Below are 18,774 nucleotides of genomic sequence, written 5' to 3' on the forward strand. Positions count from 1 at the left end.
ATCTCTTGTAGCATGTCTACAGTCTCTGACCATCTTCTGTACTATGTCTGCAGTCTCCGATCATCTCCTGTACTATGTCTGCAGTCTCCGATCATCTCCTGTATTATCTCTGCAGACTCTGACCATCTCCTGTACCATGACTGCAGTCTCTGACCGTCTTTTGCATCACGTCTAGTCTCTGACCATCTCTTGTATCATGTCTGCAGTCTCTGATCATCTCCTGTATTATGTCTGCAGTCTCTGACTATCTCCTGTATTATGTCTGCAGCCTCTGATCATCTCCTGTATTATGTCTGCAGTCTCTGACCATCTCCTGTATCATGTCTGCAGTCTCTGACCATCTCTTGTATCATGTCTACAGTCTCTGACCATCTCTTGTATCATGTCTACAGTCTCTGACCATCTCTTGTAGCATGTCTACAGTCTCTGACCATCTTCTGTACTATGTCTGCAGGCTCTGATCATCTCCTGTGCTATGTCTGCAGTCTCTGATCATCTCCTGTACCATGTCTGCAGTCTCTGACCATCTCTTGTAGCATATCTACAGTCTCTGACCATCTTCTGTACTATGTCTGCAGGCTCTGATCATCTCCTGTGCTATGTCTGCAGTCTCTGATCATCTCCTGTACCATGTCTGCAGTCTCTGACCATCTCTTGTAGCAGGTCTACAGTCTCTGACCATCTCCTGTACTATGTCTGCAGTCTTTGACCATCTCCTGTACCATGTCTGGGGGCTCTAACAGACTCTCTAACAGAAGCCCTCTCTGTGTGGATCAGAGAGATTCCCCTGCAGGTCTCAGTGTAAGCTCTTCCTGTATTTTCTTTATTGTTAAAAGATCATGGGAGGATCCCAGGGTAATGGAGACTTCTTAGGGGAGCATCTCTGAGTTTGAGTTGTTGCCATAGAAACATTTGTAAAGGGGAGGGGTTGGTAAGATGACCACGCCCACATGGGAGGCACCAGAAATATTTCTGCACCCAGGAGTCTGTGACCCCAGGATCGGCCTTGTAGGTCGTAAGAATCTTGAACTTAATTCTAAGCAGAAAAAATAGTGATTCTCATTTTAGTCAGAATCTTGCAGCTCTCTACCCGAGTGCTGCCCGTACTGCGCATGCATCCCTCCAGGAGGTGTGTGCTCAGATCTAGCTGGGAACACACATCAGGGTGACCTCACTGCAATCCTGCAAGTGAATGGAGCCACCCTATAGGTGGAAATCGCATGCAGCGAACTGTCAGAGGCGCACCATGCTGTAAGCACTGCATAGAGATCAGGCACACTTATTGTTTTTCCCAAAACTTCGAATCTATGATCACATCTCTCCCTCAGGTAGAATGTTCCAGATTTTTCCTGCTCTCCACATCAGAAAACATTCTCTCCATAGACTGTAAAGCGGACAAGGCTCCTCCCACTGCTTTGTCATCTCTACAAGGAAAAATCTGCTCATACCGTAATTACGGCCACAGTAATGGAATATCCCCCTCGTGTTCTAGCCGCTGGGGTGAATACGGTAGTGGGGGCGGTACGGCCGCTCTTGCTTTAGGAGCGGCTGTATGTGACGGTTGATTGTTGCCCCTCCCGCCCAACGTCACCGGCCCCCCTGAGCGTGGCTGCGGGATAGATGGCGCAGCGTAATATAACGTTGTGTAAGAGGGGCTCTGCTGTATAGCGAAGGTGTGTAGTGTGTGTATAAGGCGGCTGTATGGGAGGGGGGGGGGTTCGCCTTTCTTCTGCATGCCTGAGGGAAGGGAAATGCGGGCTGACTATAGGGTGAGGCAGGCTCTCCAGGGCGCATGCGCTAATAAGCCCCTCCTTATGCAGAAGGCGGAGCGGGTAGGACCTTAGAAAGCCCCTATAATCCAGAGCTTCCGCTAAGCCTCTCCCCGTGTAGAGGCGGAGCCGGTCTCTCGCTATAAACCCCTCCCCGTGCAGGGGGCGGGGCCGGCAGTCTTTACGTTCTCCCGCTATAAGCCCCTCCCCATGCAGGGTGGAACCTTGACGAGCCCCTATAGTCTTCAGCTTATGCTGAGCCCCTCCCCGTGCAGGGGGCGGAGTCGATAGAACCTTGGAGATCTCGGCAGTGTAGAGCTCATTCTCTACTTTCCTCCCCCAGAGGACACCGCGCTCCGTCCTTGTTTGCGCCGCCATTTTGAAGGAGCAGTGCAGACAGAACGTCGCCGCACTTGGTTTTCCCTCAGAAATCCTTCTCCACCCCGGCAACATGAGCTCCCCAGTGAACGTGAAGAAGCTCAAGGTGTCCGAGTTGAAGGAAGAGCTGAAGAAGAGGCGGCTGAGCGATAAGGGGCTGAAGGCCGACCTGATGGAGAGGCTGCAGGCCGCCTTGGATGACGAGAGCGAGGCCGGCGGAGGGGTGGTCGGCGGGGCCAAGGATGAAGCCGGCGATACCGCGGAAGGAGCAGACACGGAGACCGGCACCGGGGAGGAGGAAGAAGAGGAGGACGAGGAAGGCATGGAGGTAGGCGGAGAGAATGGCGGCGATGAAGAGGAGGAGGAAGAGGCGGAGGAGGCCGCTGCCGCCGCCGCACTGGATGATGAGAATGGAGATGACCAGGGCTTCCAGGAGGGAGAGGAGGAGGATGAAGATGAAGGCATCCCTGTGGGCCAGGAAGAGGAGGAGGAGGATGAGGAGGAGGGCTCCAGTGAGAACGGCCGATCCAAAGATCAGACCAAACAGGATGCGGAGAGCGTCCCCAGCGGGCCCCGACCCCTCATGGCCATCAAGGTGGACGAGGCGGGAGCGGCAGGCAGAGGCGGCGGTAAGTGGGTGTGATAGGGCTACTTCCGTACAGCCAATAGTGTGTGCAGGGCCTTCCGTACAGCCAATAGTGTGTGCAGGGCCTTCCGTACAGCCAATAGTGTGTGCAGGGCCTTCCGTACAGCCAATAGTGTGTGCAGGGCCTTCCGTACAGCCAATAGTGTGTGCAGGGCCTTCCGTACAGCCAATAGTGTGTGCAGGGCCTTCCGTACAGCCTGTGCAGGGCCAGTCTATGGAGGGCTTTCCGTACAGTCTGTACGGGGATATTCTATTAAAGCCCTTCCGTACAGCTAATAGTGTGTGGAGGCCCTTCCGTGCAGTCTATGAAGGGCCTTTCGTACAGTCTGTGCAGGGATATTCTATTAAAGCCCTTCTGTACAGGACAGGCTATGGGTGGCCTTCCGTACAGTAGTTTGTCCTTCCGTACAGAAGGTGTAGTGTTGTGTGTTGAAGGATTTCCTATGTAGTGGGTTCAGGGATAGCGGCCGGCTTTTGCGTTGAGCGCACTAGTGGGCTGCAGGTCACGTACTCCTCGAGGCAGTATTGTGTCGGCGGGATTCTGATTTGGTGACGTCACTTCCGGCCGGGGAGGAGCCTGCAGCTTGTTGGCGGCCCATTGCTGTGATGAGCCGGCTGGCATACCCCGCACCTGCTACCCCCTTTTTTTTTTTTTTCTTTAGGACAGAGGAGGCCATTATACATTTGGCTGCTCATTGTTTAGCTGTTTGGGGCGGGGATCTGCAGCAGCTCCATTTTGGGATGCACTCTGTGGGGTATATCCCGTATCCCCTCAGTGTTCTGTTGCTTTGTGATGGCCACATGTAGCAATTCTGATCATGTTAGTTGCAGGGAATGATGGTGTATATGATCATTTTTAAGGAGAAACCAAAACCACTCACCTTCTAGACAAGCAGTGTGATGAGCTTCTGCTCTGTTTCAGTACTAGTATGTGGATAGACAGTGGCAGAGTTTTCTTTAGGTTCTAACAAACCTGTGCATGTGTTGGACAATAGAACTTAAACATTTTTCTTGTTGGGAACGTTTATTTGAATCACTTGTGGTCACTCGTACTTGGAGGATCACAAATCAATACTTGCACGGCTTTCTTTGGAATAGGAAATCAGTCTAGTGAAATGGGCCTATAGCCAAAATACCACAACTAATACACACTGAAGATTATCACTATTTTATGCTAAGCGGAGATTTAAAAATCGATCAGATGACTGAACATAAAGATCGTTCTACTTTCAGTGTAGCCTGGGGCATGAGGTTTGGTCTAATCCTCGTGGGTTTTTTTTTTTGGTACATGTGGGTAAAAACATAGAACGCTAATTCAGAAACTTTATAAGTGGAAATTTCCAGAACAGTTGGTTTTGCTCCCATAAATCATGTGAAATTTCAGTAGTTTGAAGCATGGCATTGTTTGCATTTCCACATGTTTTCATCCTCATGTCATTTAAAAATGTAATTGCATATTTTAAAACGGAGCTCCACTCAAAAGTGGAACTTCCACTTGCCTCCCCCGCTCTGGTGCCATCTTTCAGGGGGAAGGGGTACAGTTTTTGACAGATACTGTTCCCCACTTCCAGGGGCCGCAGCCCGTTCTCTCGGAAGTTTGGCCACCATACCAATTAGAATTTGCATAGTAGGGAACCAGCTGTGTGGCCAAAAGGCTTCACTGCCCAGTTCCCTTACTAGGAATGGGTGGTGGTGCCGACAACGCGGGCTCCGTGGACAGGTAAGTGTCGGTATATTAAGATTTTTCATGAGGGGGCTGGACCTCCCCTTAAAGAACTGAATATTTTTAAAGCCGCCCATATAGTTTTTTTTTTTTTTTTTTTTTTTTCACTGCAACCATGGGTTGTAGGAAAGAAAATTGCTTGTATTTTTTCCCCATCGACACTGACTGGGGAGGGGGGATCAAGTGTTTTTCTCTAGAGCAGCATGCAGAGCCTTCCCTGCTGGGAGGACACAGTTATTAAGATACCAGCAATAATTGCATGAAAAATCTGACAGGCTGGTTGTACCCAAGTTGATCAATCAACTTGGGTACAATAAGCCTGCCCATACATGGTTTGAGACTCAGCCGGTACCCAGCCGATATTCAAACCATTTATAACTGGCTTATAGCAGTCAGACTTTTTTTTTGTAAAACTTGCCTGCAAGGTAAAGCCATAATGTGCTAGTATGCATCACATCCTAGCAATTTATAAAAGACTTTACTTGAATATGAGCCCTCCAGCAGCGTGCTGTTTTGCTGGCTGCAGCCTCTTGATTGGCCATGCCGCGATGTAACGCCTGTGGCACACAGCTCTGAAGAAACCACACGGGTGCGCCATTCCTTCAGAGCACATGCACTGGTGACGTCACTGGCTGCTCACTGGAATATCTTCTAAACTTCACATTTAGAAGAGATTATTTTCACCTACAGGTAAGCTTTATTATGAGCCTATCTGTAGGTAAAAATTAGAGGGGAGTTTACTACCTCCTAAGCCCTCCGTCACATTGGCTGCAGCTTGAAATCGTGCAAGTTCATCTGAAATCACACCATTTCAAAGCCACATGTTGGTGTGACTTGGAAGACGTTTGTGCGGATGTCTATGCAAGTCGCATCTGAAATCACCAAAAGTAGTGCAGGAACTCGATGCGTCACTGCAAAGATGGTGTCGCACAGATTTCAACAGTGCGATTGCTGGCAATAGGGTTCGACTTGTCAAATCGCATGACAAGTTGCTTCAATGTAAACAAAGGCTAAGGGGTGTATGGGAGTACACTTTGAGTAATCATTTTTTTATTATGGCAGCTTGGCGTAACACTTTAGCTTGGCCCTTGCTTGAAAAAGTGAGATCTGAGCATTGGTCTCCCTATCCCTTCCCCCAGTGACCTATATACATTATATTATTTTCTAATTTTTCAATATAAAATGCTATTTGGATCAGTTAGGACTCATTTACACTTGTTTTGACTTTAAAGCGCCTACCACTTCAACATGCTATTTTGAAGCTTTAAAGTGATTACCCCTTTAAAGCTACCCCTGCAGCATGGTGTTTATTTTTATAAAAAAAAGTTAGTTACCTGCCCTGTGCAGTGGATTTGCAAAGAGCAGCCCAGATCCTCCTCTTCTTGGGTCCCTCTCCTGTGCTCGTGCCGCCCACAGCAAGCAGTTTGCTATGTGGGGACTTTGATAGACGCAGGAGCCAATAGTGCCGCTGCTGTGTTGGAGCCAATCGGGAGGGATGGTTTCGGAGGGCCGAGACACGTGGACATTGCTGGATAGGAATTGGACTCAGGCAAGTATGAGGGGGGCTCTGCTACACACAGAAGGCTTTTTATCTTAAGATAAAAAAAACCTCCTGACTTTACAGCCCCTTTTTAAAGGAAATGTTTTATCCCCCCCCCGTAGACTCAGTCACAGCTCTCTGCTCCTCTTCCTCCACACTCATTGGAGCGCTGCGCTGTAGAGGGGGTGGGGGAAGGCCAGCTTAGTCTCTCAGTGCTCTGAGACGAGTGTCAGTCCAGGCACCTGGCGGATCCAGACCTTATTGTCGTGATGATGTGGTGCCTGGCTGGACCGATATCCATGACGTCAGCAGAGAGTGGTCTTCAGTTCGCTCTCTGCTGAAAACTGGTCACAGGAGTGCAAAACTGACTGCACTTCTGTAACCCATAGAAGCCCAGCCAAACAAGCTTTGGCTGGACTTCTCCTTTAATGAAGCTTGGCAAATGCCCTGCGTGTGCTTGCCTTCTATTTGTGTTAAAGGTGCCCGGTAGGACCCCAGCTCATTAGTACCTTCATTCAGCAGATCCCCATGCTCAGTATCCCAAGCTCTGCTGATTGCTCTCTTCGATCCCTGCTTGCCTTCCGCTATATTGCCCCCATGCTGCTCACCACTTTTGGCCTCTGCTAGTTACTTGTGCTCTGGCCCCCCCAGCTCTGCTGCTCAGTCCCATCTCATCCCTGCTCACCTCCTGCTATAGGGTTCCCATGTTGCACACCATGTGTGCTGTCAGTGAGTTGCTCAACTCCTTTCAAACAACCTGCCTTCATGTAATGCAGTTAATAAGTGCTTTCAAAAATACAGCATGTTGAGAAACCCCAAGGTTTTTTTGACCTGTAGTATAACATTGGACATTGACAGACAGGTAGTGGGTTTCTGTGACTTGTATTACCATTGCTGCTACAACCCCTTTTCTGAACTTTAGAATAAGTTTAAAAGTGGATAACTAAGGCCCCTTTCACATGGATCCATCTGAAGTGGAATCCACTTGCTTGGCGGGGGATCTCTCCACTGATCCCCGCTGAGCGGGCATACAACAGGTCTGTGTCCACTCCGCTATGCAGAGCAACACGGACACATTCCTGCTCTCTATGGGGCAATCGGATCGAAATGGAACGCCTGTCTGTTTCCATCCGATGCCAGCTGGATGGGGAATAGGACTACCGTCTGTTTTTGGTGGACAGGATCAGATGGCATGTGTCAGCGGATGTATCCAATGACATCCACTGCTCCATAGACCGGAGGGTCCTATCGGGTCCGCCTGAAAAACTGACAGGCGGATCTGATCAAATCACCTGCGTGAAAGGGGCCTAATGTGGTTACTTTGTCAGCATGATATCCTTATTCATGTTTGTACATTTTGTGAAGATCTTGCTATACTCAACATTGAGGAAATTGAGGTGTTCAGCTGACTTGTATAATGTGCTGTAATGACCATTATGCTTTGCATAAACATTAAATGCTGGCAATCGTTTTAAGTACTACATTTTCTTTTTTACTTTAGAAGGCAAAGAAAAGGATAAGAAAAGAGGAGTGAAAAGGCCACGTGAGGATCATGGGCGTGGTTATTTTGAGTACATTGAAGAAAACAAATACAGCAGGTTAGTACAATTTTTTTTTTTTTTTTTAAATTTTTCATGTGTCATTGGTTTCTAATTTTTATAATCAATATTCTATCTATAGGTCCAAATCACCGCAGCCACCGGTCGATGAGGAAGATGAAAAGGTGGATGACACAAATGTTCTTCTTGACACATGTAAGTAGAATTATTTTTTTATATTTTCTGCACAGTGTCAATTTCCAGATTACTTGCCTGCCTGCGATGTATGTAGGCAAAGTGATGTACCCCTTCATCACTGCTTACCTTTGGGTATCGAACGAGCCCCCCCGATTTTTACACAGCGGGAGCTTGTCGGTAAGGTAGCCATACACGTAGCTAACCACGGGTTGTAGGAAAGAAATTCGCTCTTTCCCCCATCAACACAGATAGTGTTGTTGCGGGAATCCCTCCTGCTGGTCCATTGTCTTGCGTGGGGGTGGATGGGAAGAAAACCATGTATCGATCCCAAGAGAATCCAGCAGGCAGGTTGTACCCAAGATGGTCGATCAACTTGGTACATTCAGCCTGCCCATTAAAGATTAGCACCACGTATGGCTGGCCTAGGTTTTGCCCGATGATTCACAGCCGAGACCTGTTGATCAGAAGCAAATCGTGGATGAGAAACTTTGAGCTCAATCTGTAAAAGCAGCACACATTTAAGCCTTTGATTCCTCCTAGATGTTAACCCCTTCCCAGCCAGTGTCATTAGTGCAGTGGCACTGTATAGTATTATCACTGATGACTTTATTGATGTCAGTTCCTCGCCAGCATCAGTGTCAGATTGCCTGTCACTGTCCTAAGTCACTGATCATGCTATTAGTATATAAAAGAATAAAAATAAAATTCCAGTGTCTATATACCATAGTTTTGTAGGCACTATAACTTTCACACAAACCGATCAATATATGCTTATTGAGATCCCCCCCCCCCCCCCCCAAACATGTAGTAGAATACATTTTGGTTAAAATTTATGAAGAAATTTGATTGGATATATTTTTATAGCAGAAAGTAAAATTATATTACCTTTCAGTCATTTCGTTAATTGCAAAAAACCCAGTGGTCATTAAATACCACCAAAAGAGCCCTGTGTGGGGGGGGGGGGAATAAAAATTGTGTGCAGCGGTGCAAGACCATGCATTTACCAGTTAATCGCACAGTGAGCTATAGCAAAAAATAGCCTGGTCATGAAGGGGGTAAAATCTTCAGGCGCTGAAGTGGATAAAAAACATTGTATACTCCGTGAAGGGTGAAAATGGTAAAATCAACTTAAATGTTTTCTCACAAGTTGTGTTTTCTCTTTAGATAACTGTGACCTACATTTCAAAATTTCCCGGGATCGCTTAAGTGCCTCTTCCCTCACTATGGAGAGTTTTGCCTTTTTGTGGGCTGGTGGCAGGGCTACATATGGTGTTTCTAAGGGCAAAGTGTGCTTTGAAATGAAGGTAAGTAGCGAGTTGATGATCAGAATGTGTTAAGTCTTCCATTATTTTTAGCTCAAGTGACTATATTTTGCTGCTTTCCCCAGGTTACAGAAAAGATCCCAGTGAAACATTTGTATGCTAAAGACCTTGAAGTTCATGAAGTGCGTGTTGGTTGGTCCCTGAGTTCATGTGGATCTATATTGGGTAGGTTAGCGTGCTGTATGTAACACTTGAGTTTTGATAAGTCTTCCCTAATTATCTTTAAATGCCTGCAAACACAAGTTTCTTCCTTATATCTTGATTGGAAGGTAATCTAATGTAATAAGTTTGGTTAAGTAAGGGTGTACATACACTAATATTTATCAGGTCTGTTAAAACATACCATTTAGCAGCTTTATCTTTTAATCCTTTCCCTCGTTCCAGTTTAGGTTTGTACCATGACTACTCCCCCTGGTTTCCATGCAGCATCCGATGGGGAGCTACCCTTGCTGTCAGTAAACAGCTTCATAGCCAAGGCACTACCCAGCTTCACCCCCCCCCCCCCCCCCCCAATATTTCTTCAAATTAAGACTGGACAGATTGCACTGTTCACAGCAGCTGGTTTTCTTTTAGCTTTAAAACACTGGGAGTAAAAATCCTCATTGCTTCTGCAGATGGGGAGCATTGTTCTCGCCACTCAAACCCTATGATAGTTATTGACTTCAGGTGCCAAGGTTGACTTATTTACATTCCCAAACTGGAGCTGAATAGTGCTTGCAAGGCTTCAAGAAAGCCACTTAAATCTTAATGGCAAGCTTTTACCAGAGCATTTTCAAAGCTTTTAGATAACCCTGCCCTTCATACATTAGTTTCATGCTGAAACTTGTGTTAAAGTGTAACTAAACCTGCAGTATTCTAGAGCTGCCACCAGCCGCTGACATGGGCGGCCAGCTTCCAGGTACTGAGCACAGGCCGTTTTTCATTAGCCTTGTTAGCGTCACTCCTGTGCATGTGTAGAAGTTTATTCATCTCGGCACTGTTGAAATTGTATACTGAGCTGTGCATGCAAAGTTTTTTTTTTTTTTGGGCTTATCAGCCCAGACAACATGGATGCAAACTCGCTTGTGTTTAAAAATTATATAGGTAAAAAATTCACTTCAAAACTTCATTTAACTTGTAGGTGAAGAACAACACTCTTATGGCTATTCCTTGAAAGGATCCAAATGTTCCAACAGTGAAGCAGAAGACTATGGCGAGACGTATGATGAGAATGATGTAATCACTTGTTTGGCTGTAAGTTCTTGATCAATTGTCGTGTGTGTGTGTGTGTGTTTGTTTGTTTTTTTTTTTGTTTTTTTTCGCAGTAGCATATGCAACATTTTGCAGTTATGAATCTTGGGGGATCTGGTAATGAATAACTTAACATAAGCAGATCGAGAGATTGGAAGGGCTTATTTTAAAGCGCTTTACTGCTTACGAATATTTAGCTAGTGTAATGCCCATAGTATAGGCATGGTTGCCTGTGGCAGTATATTTTAATTGTGGTGGGGTGCGGTCGAATAACTGTCTTAGGCCCCTTTTACACATGTGGACAGTTTGTCCATTTTTCATCCATCAGTGGACATCCATGCATCTCTATGGAAAAACGGATGATCATCTATTTTCATCAGTTTACATCCACATCTGTTTTTTTTTTTTTTTTTTTTTAAATGGATCAAAGTCCTATTTTTGTGCTGTAAAAAAAAAAAAATTAACAGACGAAAAACGTAAGCGGACTAGTAGTGGGTGTAAAAACTGAACAGCTGATGGTCTGCATGTGTGAAAGGGGCCTTATGGCCTTGCCATAGAAATCCTGGGACATATTTCCCAGCTCAAGTTTTTCCAGTTCGACAGAAAATCTTGTCTTTTTATTTATAATGTAAAATGAATTCCACTAACAAGCAGTGTCTAATGGTCCTGGCAGGTGCACCTGGGTTGTCCTAGTTGAACAATCTGAGATCCTTAAGATACTTCCCTGCACTGCCTACATACTAAGACAACCCAGGGGATACTGAAGAACATTTTAGAAGTAATTGCAGATGGCTTGTGTAGTGTGAATAGTCTCGGTAATGGGTCATTTTCCTTATTTTTGCAGAATTTTGATGGTGATGAGTTGGAGCTGTCTTATGCAAAAAATGGCAAGGATCTTGGAGTGGCATTTAAAGTCGAAAAAGAAGCTCTTGCAGACAAGAATCTCTTCCCTCATGTCCTGTGTCACAATTGTGCTGTAGAATTCAACTTTGGTCAGCAGGCTGAGCCTTTCTTCCCAGCCCCTGAAGGATATACATTTATTCAGAATGTTGCATTGGAAGACCGTGAGAGAGGACCCCTGGGGCCTGAACAGAAAAAAGATTGTGAGGTGAGAATTTTAACTTTGCTGTTTTGGCACATTGCACAGCATAATGTCTGCTACATAATGACTAACGAATGTCTCTTAGGTTATCATGATGATTGGTTTGCCTGGAGCTGGAAAAACATCATGGGTAACTAAACATACAACAGAAAATCCTGGAAAGTATAATGTCCTTGGAACAAATAACATCATGGAGAAAATGATGGTAAGAATTTCAGATGCTGTCAACATTTTGAGTAGGGATTCAAAGCTGTTCTCTCCTAGTTTCCTTTTTGTGCTTTTTCCCAACATGCTGTGGCACTACTGTACAAGTTAACAGTCATTCGAAAGACTGGCTGCTAGTTTTATTGTGAGGGAACAAGGTTTTAGGGCCAGTTCACACCACAGATGCAGTCAGGATGCGTTTGAGATGCTTTTCTGCATGCGTGTTTTGGTGCAGTCTAGTAAATTTTCCTTTTCTTTTCTCAACTTTAAAAAAAGGACGTGTTCCGGTACACTTTTGATAATGGGTTTTTTTTTTTTCCCCCGGAACTGTAAGTACTGGGTGAACTATGCCATTGAAAACCATATAACCTACTTTCCATGTGTTTTTGATGCACAAAAAAATGCACTGGACTGCATGCTGTGTGAATTGGTCCTTAAAGTAGAAATGTCTGTGTGGAGAATCTTAGTGGACCTAAATCTGAAACTTTAAAAATAGCGAACAGGCAGCTTTATTGCAGAAGAGACTCTACATTTCTTCTGCAGTAAGACACTTGCCTGTCTGCCCAGTCTTCTAATGTACACTCAGCTGCCCATGCGTAGCACATTCTGACTGAGGCTGTACAGGAATGAGACTCATGTGCGCATGGCTTGGGATATCGCCCCCTGCTGGCCAGTCAAGGAGTTGAAAACCCAATGCCCTGGGGAGAAGCAGCCATCCAGGGATGTAATTGTTTCATCACTAGGAATTTTTTAAATAGAACTAAGACCAATTTTTCAAATTTACATTAAAGGAATACCCTCAGTGATACTGTTGCCAGTGTGCTTATGTCAGCTCTCAACTGAACTGTCATGCCATCAGAATGGCTGATGTCACAGCTGAACACGTGTGCGGTACGGTAACTGCAGATCAGAGGCTAAGATTGCAGCTTCCTAGGTGGATTTAGTTCTTGGAATTAAAGGTTCTATGTAGTGGCATGCTTAAAGAGTAAAAATTCACAAAACAAGTTTACAAATTACCTGTTCAGTGTTCAGGTTTTAGTCTAAGTCTAGCTTTTTATACAGATGTGTTAAATGTCATGCTCTTTGGAACTAGTGTGTGAAAAACTGACATCTCAATGGTAATCTTTTGCTGTAGGTTGGTAATAAAAAGACAACTGACCCTTCCAAGCTAAATGCTTTGCTTCAGAGGGCTCCACAATGCCTTAGCAAATTCATTGAAATTGCAGCTCGTAAGAAGAGAAACTACATTCTAGATCAAGTAAGTCTTTCTGTAATTGTATCCAAATGTTAAATTGCATTTATATTTTTGGTTCTTTCTCTGCTGTAATGAGACGTTTCAGTGATTTCACCCTGCTTCTTGGGGGTAGAGGCTTAATTTATGTAACATTAGTGGTATATTTCATAGCAGTGGATTGACTATTGCTCTAAACTAGATTAGAAAGAAATATCCTCTCAGCTGGAGATAACTGAAAATCCATCTGACTACCCACTCTTGGATTTATGGATACCCTTTTGGGACCAGAATATAAATTTATCAATTTTTTTTCTTTTTATGGGTTCCCCGGGTTAAACTTTTCCTGTTAAATTTAAACAAACGAAAGTTCTCACAGCAACCAGTTAATTACGTTTTTGTATATCTATATTAAAGAAGCAAACCTCAACAATCTAGACCTTTTTTAAACCCTGGAGAAAAAGGGGTAAGAAGGGAAGGTGAGGGGTGTTCAAGCAGAGTCTATCCATGCAGATCAGTTTGTGTCATATTTGGGTGGGCAGCCTCTGATCTTTAAGTCAACACACTTCCTCAGATAGGGACACGCCTATGCTTGCACTGTACACTTAAACTTGTTTTTCTTTCCTGATAGACCAATGTGTCTGTGGCGGCTCAGAGGAGGAAAATGTGCCTGTTTGCAGGCTTTCAACGTAAAGCTGTTGTTGTGTGCCCAAGTGATGAAGTGTATAAAGAGCGGACACAGAAAAAGGCTGAAGTGGAGGGAAAAGACCTTCCAGAGCACGCTTTACTTAAAATGAAAGGTAAGTCCAACCTTAATCGCACTTGGCAGGGAAATTTATGACACAAATGTATTGGATTTTATATCATGGGGATTTTTTTTTTTTTCCCCCTCACAAATGGATCGATCTTTTGGTGGTATTTGATCGGCTCTGCAGTTTGTTTGTTTTTTTTTTTTGCTATAAACAAAAAAGCGATACTTTCGAAAACAATTTTTAAAATTTTTTTTTTATTTTTACTATATCCCCCATAAAATATATAAACAATTTTTTTTTCTTCCTTGGTTTAGGCTGATATGTAATCTTCATATTTTTGGTAAAAAAAAAAAAAAATATCCCAGTAAGCGTATATTGATTGGTTTGCGCAAAATTTATAGTATCTACCAAATAGAGGATAGTTTTTATGGCATTTTTCTTCATATAATTTTTTTTAAGTAATGGTGATCTGTGATTTTTATCAGGATTGCAACGTTATGGCGGACACATCGAACATTTTTGACACTATTTTGGGACCATTGTCATTTATACAGCGATCAGTGCTATAAAAATGCATTTGATTACTATGTAAATGACACTGGCAGTGAAGGGGTTAAGTGTCATAGGGAGTGATTCTAACTGGGGGGAGGGTGGGCTTCAACACACATGACAGCGATTACTGCTCTTGATGCCTGCTGACAGAGCAGTGATCTCTGTCATGACACAATGCAGAACGGGGAAATGCTTTGTTTATAAAAGCATCTCCCCGTTCTACCTCTCCGTGACACAATCGCGGACATCGAGTCCTGTGATTAAGGCTGACGTGATCATCCCCTTATGAGATTTGAGACACAACCAGAATAGATATACAGATAATTCCTTTTAAACAGTTTGATTTTTCTTATCTGCATGTTCTGCGGTGAGGGATTCAGGATGTAATGTTGGCACTGAGTTATCAAAACCTTTGCATTCTTGGAAGATCAGCAGCTCCATATTTTCTTTAATACTTTAAACTTCTTTGGCCTAGGCAGGATTTGGAATTTCAAAATTGAATTATCAATCTTTAATGGTTTATATCAGTGGTGGCACAAGGTCATCTAGAGCCCAGATTGGGGCCCCCCCCAAGATGAGCATTATTGTCAGCAAAAAACAAATGCTAATCTGCATGTTTAGCTCAAATCCCCTCATTCCACATATGCTCCCATCACAATTACCCCCCCCCCCCATCTCCCCTTTCGGGTACAAATCCTCTACCTCCCCAAATTTCCCCTCCTAGAACAGTTCTCTCCTTGTGGTGCCCCCGAACCTCACATTATACCACAGTGCCCAAGGCAGCCGCGCCTCCTGCCCAGCCCTGGTTGACTAGCCTCTGGGTGATACAGGGAAAGGACAAATCCTTCTTCACAAGTTGTCTACAACCATTTGTTCTGTAGTCTTCAACAACACAGAACTTGCATAGAATCTGTCAGCATTTTACAGCAGCACAAAGCGTGGATCTGAATTCCCACTTCACAGCTAAGAGCCAAGAACTCTTGAGTGCTGATTGGTGGGAAAGAACATGCCTCCTTCATGCTACATAGAACAAGCACTGCTGTGGCTGTCAATCGCAGGCTGCGTGCTGGAGCTCTCCTCCCTCTTCACCTTTTTAATCTAATCTGTTGGGGGAAAAACTTTCAGATAACTCTCCTGCAGGTAACAGGAGAACCAGGCAGCAGAGAAATCCCACTCAAAACTGGCTAGAGACAAATGCACAATATACAGTAGAAGGATGTGCTTTGAGGTTTTCAACCACTTCAAACCAAGTTCAAATAGCATCAACATCTATCTTGTGTTACAAGTTGAGCATTTTATCTTCTTTTGTAGGGAATCTTACCCTGCCAGAAGCTAGCGAGTGCTTTGATGAAATAACTTACGTGGAACTGCAAAAAGAAGAAGCTGAGAAACTTGTAGAGCTGTACAAAGAAGAAAGCAAGAAAGCTCTTCCTCCTGAGAAGAAGCAAAATGTTGGCTCTAAGAAAGTAAACAAGAACAAAAATAACAAGTCTAGAGGCGGTATGCCGCACGGACATGGTGGGCACAGAGGTCGCGGAGGCGGAGGTGGAGGATATAATATGCGTGGTGGGAACTTCCGTGGTGGAGGTATGTAACAATGTCCGATTTCTAAAAGGGACACATTATGGATTTTACATACTTTTTCATGGTGACTGGTCACAGGGCCAAATTTAAGATGGTGAATCTACCTTATTTTTTTTTTTTTTTAGCCCCGATGAACCGTGGATTCAACAGGAGGGGGGGTAACATGCCACAGCGTGGAGGAGGAGGAGCAGTTGGATACCCATATCCTCGTGCACCTGTCTATCACAACAGAGGAGGTGGTTATGGTAACCGTGGAAACTTTGGTCGCGGTGGTGGTGGAGCTGGAATGCCCAACCGTGGAAACTACAACCAGGTAACTTTCTAAAAAGAAAAAAAAAAATGGCATTTTCTTTAGTTAACCAGATTCTTTTCAGAATTGCAATGTAACTGATGAATCTTTTCCTTCTTAAATTTACAGAATTTTAGAGGAAGGGGAGGCAATCGTGGTTTCAAAAACCATTCTCAGGGGTACAACCAGTGGCAGCAACCGGGTGTAAGTATCATCTATGTAGGTGAAAGCATCACTCATTAGGAATGGTCTTCAGTTTACTGGAACTAATAACAGTGAGGCATCCAACATAAAACTTTTAGTTTCTTGTCATCCACATATTGTAGCATATTCAAGTCTTGATACTGGATTTCTTGGTATGTCATTTTTATTGGGCTCCTAGTTTTTAATTTTTTGGGATGACATTTTATTAAAATGTTACACATGACCTAAGCAATTCTTGTTGGCGTCTAAGCTTACAAGCTTGTTAACATGTTAATATTTACCCCTTTTTCTAATTGCAGCAATACTGGGGTCAAAAGCCATGGAGCCAGCAGTACCACCAAGGATATTATTGAATACCCAAATAAAAATGAACTGATACATATTTCTCTTCAAAACCTTCACAAGAAGTCGACTGTTTTCTTTAGGTTAACTTTTTTAAAACAAAACAAAACAAAAAAAAAAAACATTCCACAAGAGGAAGTGCCTGCGGGTTCTTTATTGGTTTTGTTAAACATTTGTTTTTAGTTGCGTTTTTTTTTTTTGTACAATTTTTATTTTTTATTTTTTTTAATTACAGTTTTTAAAGTAATAAGAACCTTAGCATTGTGCACGATAAAGAATGTCAGTATTTCAGGGTTCTCCATTTTTCTCTGTAATGTTTTTTTTTTTAATTTCTAAATTCTATGAAGTAAAGAGATCGCTTTGTACTTTGTGTCATTATTTTAGGAATAGAATCCCTTAACAGTAACCGTGCATGGAAAGGAAGTCAGGGATTTGCTGTTTAAGTTTGTGGCTCAGTTTTGTAGTGGTCCTCAGATAATCAGTCATTCTTTATTTAACCTCCATCTTGCTAGCTTAGGGAGCAAACATCCTGGCTTGTTAGATCTTGGAAGGCTGTAAGGGGAATGCACTAAAATGGCTTTCTGAGGAAGTGAGGTTGGTGTGTTAGATATTTAATGTTTTACTTTACCTCTGGAAACCGCAGAGACTTCAACTTGTGAAGGTTTGATATTTTCTCCATTTGTTAAAACACTTCGATTCTACAAAGAATAGGCTTGATATGCCTGTTTCTTATTAAACTAAACTTGTTGTAAATCTAGCTGTCTGATGGGATCTGTATGAAGTTAGCTGTGTTTGTATCTCCCACTTACCCGTCCCTTGCAATTTTTATTTGCCTAGTGTGCTTGTAGTTGCACCATCATTGTAAACTAAATATATTGTGAGTACATTTATTAGATAGCATTTCTTTCTTAAAATGTCAGTTCTTTATATTTTGCCTGCTAACCTCTAAAGAGGGTGAGCTGGAAACCATCAATAGCATTTTATTTGCAATAAACAAATGAATTTACACTGTCGTGTTTTTGGGATTGTCAAAAACGTTAAATATAATCCCGTCCCCATACAACTGCCACGTTATTCTTCATTTATGCATAGACTTGATTGCAATTAAAGAGATCAATGGATTGTGCTGATGTCCACACTCTTTCCACTCTAAAGTAGTGGATTGGGATCCTGTCCACTTACAGCAGCCTGGCCTTGGTCCGTATGCACATCTCAAAGGCCATGGCGTGGCACTCGCCTCAGATATACACCTGCTGCTTTATTTTGCTACCCAAGACTTGTTCAAGGCAGTTCAGCGGTGTCCCAACCCTGCGATGAGAAGCATGGTATAAAGTATCCCGTTACATGGAGGGAATGCCACCTATATCTCAGCTGAATGGTACAAAATGCTTTGGAGCACCTGACGTTCTGTGGCTTAATGCCCTTGAGGTAAAGTTTGACAAGCAGTCTCCCGTCTTTTAACTATGGATGGGAGCAACTACTATGAACTGACTTTCTAAATAAAAGTACATGCTTGATTACTATTTAACTAACAAGTCTCTGGTAAGTTGTACATCTCCGTGAATCCCTTTTTATAAGAAGGGATCTTCCCTCCCCTTATCTAGTCTGAAATAAAGTACTCTTAATTTCACTGGTGCCTTACTTTAATTTTGTGTGACTGTCTCTGGAAAATGGCTGTTAGGGATTTTATCCATTAAGTTGATTGCATTCAACTGCAAGCTTTTTTTAAACAAGCTGTTCCTTGGATGTCTGGCTCATGTGAAGAGGGGCTAGTTCTGCCAGTGCTACTAAAGGTTTTTATAGCTGTAGTTGAAGGTAAACAAAGGTACAAAAAAAACCTGTCAGCAATAACTCGTCAACAAACAGAATGAGCCTAAAGGATGGTACTCTGAAACATTGTCAAGTGTGGGTTTGATGGCAGTGGTGCTGTTAAGGAGAAAGTTGTCATCAGTTTAGAAATGTTCCAGCTTTAGCAGCCTCTGGTGCTAATGGCTTTCATAAACACAGAATATCTTTAATTCACAAAGGGTATTTACATCAAGTTGTCCTTTTAAGCCTATTGGCAAACTTTTTTTCCTTACATTCAGTAATATTGGCCAGTTGGCACTAGTGTGCCTTTTTGTAAGTGTTAATTTGGTTCTGCTTTTGACAAATCTGAACCTGTGTTTAG

At 43.5% G+C, this 18,774-nt stretch overlaps 1 protein-coding gene across 1 annotated transcript; it reads left to right on the forward strand.

Moving 5' to 3' along the window:
- The first annotated feature begins 2,057 nt into the window (after positions 1-2,057).
- On the forward strand, positions 2,058-17,610 carry HNRNPU (heterogeneous nuclear ribonucleoprotein U). Its single transcript, XM_073628024.1, has 14 exons — positions 2,058-2,776; positions 7,558-7,654; positions 7,737-7,810; positions 8,957-9,096; positions 9,180-9,279; positions 10,235-10,347; positions 11,189-11,452; positions 11,532-11,651; positions 12,786-12,908; positions 13,513-13,681; positions 15,497-15,772; positions 15,895-16,082; positions 16,188-16,262; positions 16,562-17,610. Exons 1-14 carry the CDS (start codon positions 2,221-2,223, stop codon positions 16,613-16,615), a joined length of 2,349 nt encoding a protein of 782 aa, XP_073484125.1. The 5' UTR covers positions 2,058-2,220; the 3' UTR covers positions 16,616-17,610.
- Positions 17,611-18,774: the final 1,164 nt, after the last annotated feature.

Source organism: Aquarana catesbeiana, linkage group LG04, assembly GCF_042186555.1.
Source record: "Aquarana catesbeiana isolate 2022-GZ linkage group LG04, ASM4218655v1, whole genome shotgun sequence".
Taxonomy (NCBI): Eukaryota; Metazoa; Chordata; class Amphibia; order Anura; family Ranidae; genus Aquarana; species Aquarana catesbeiana.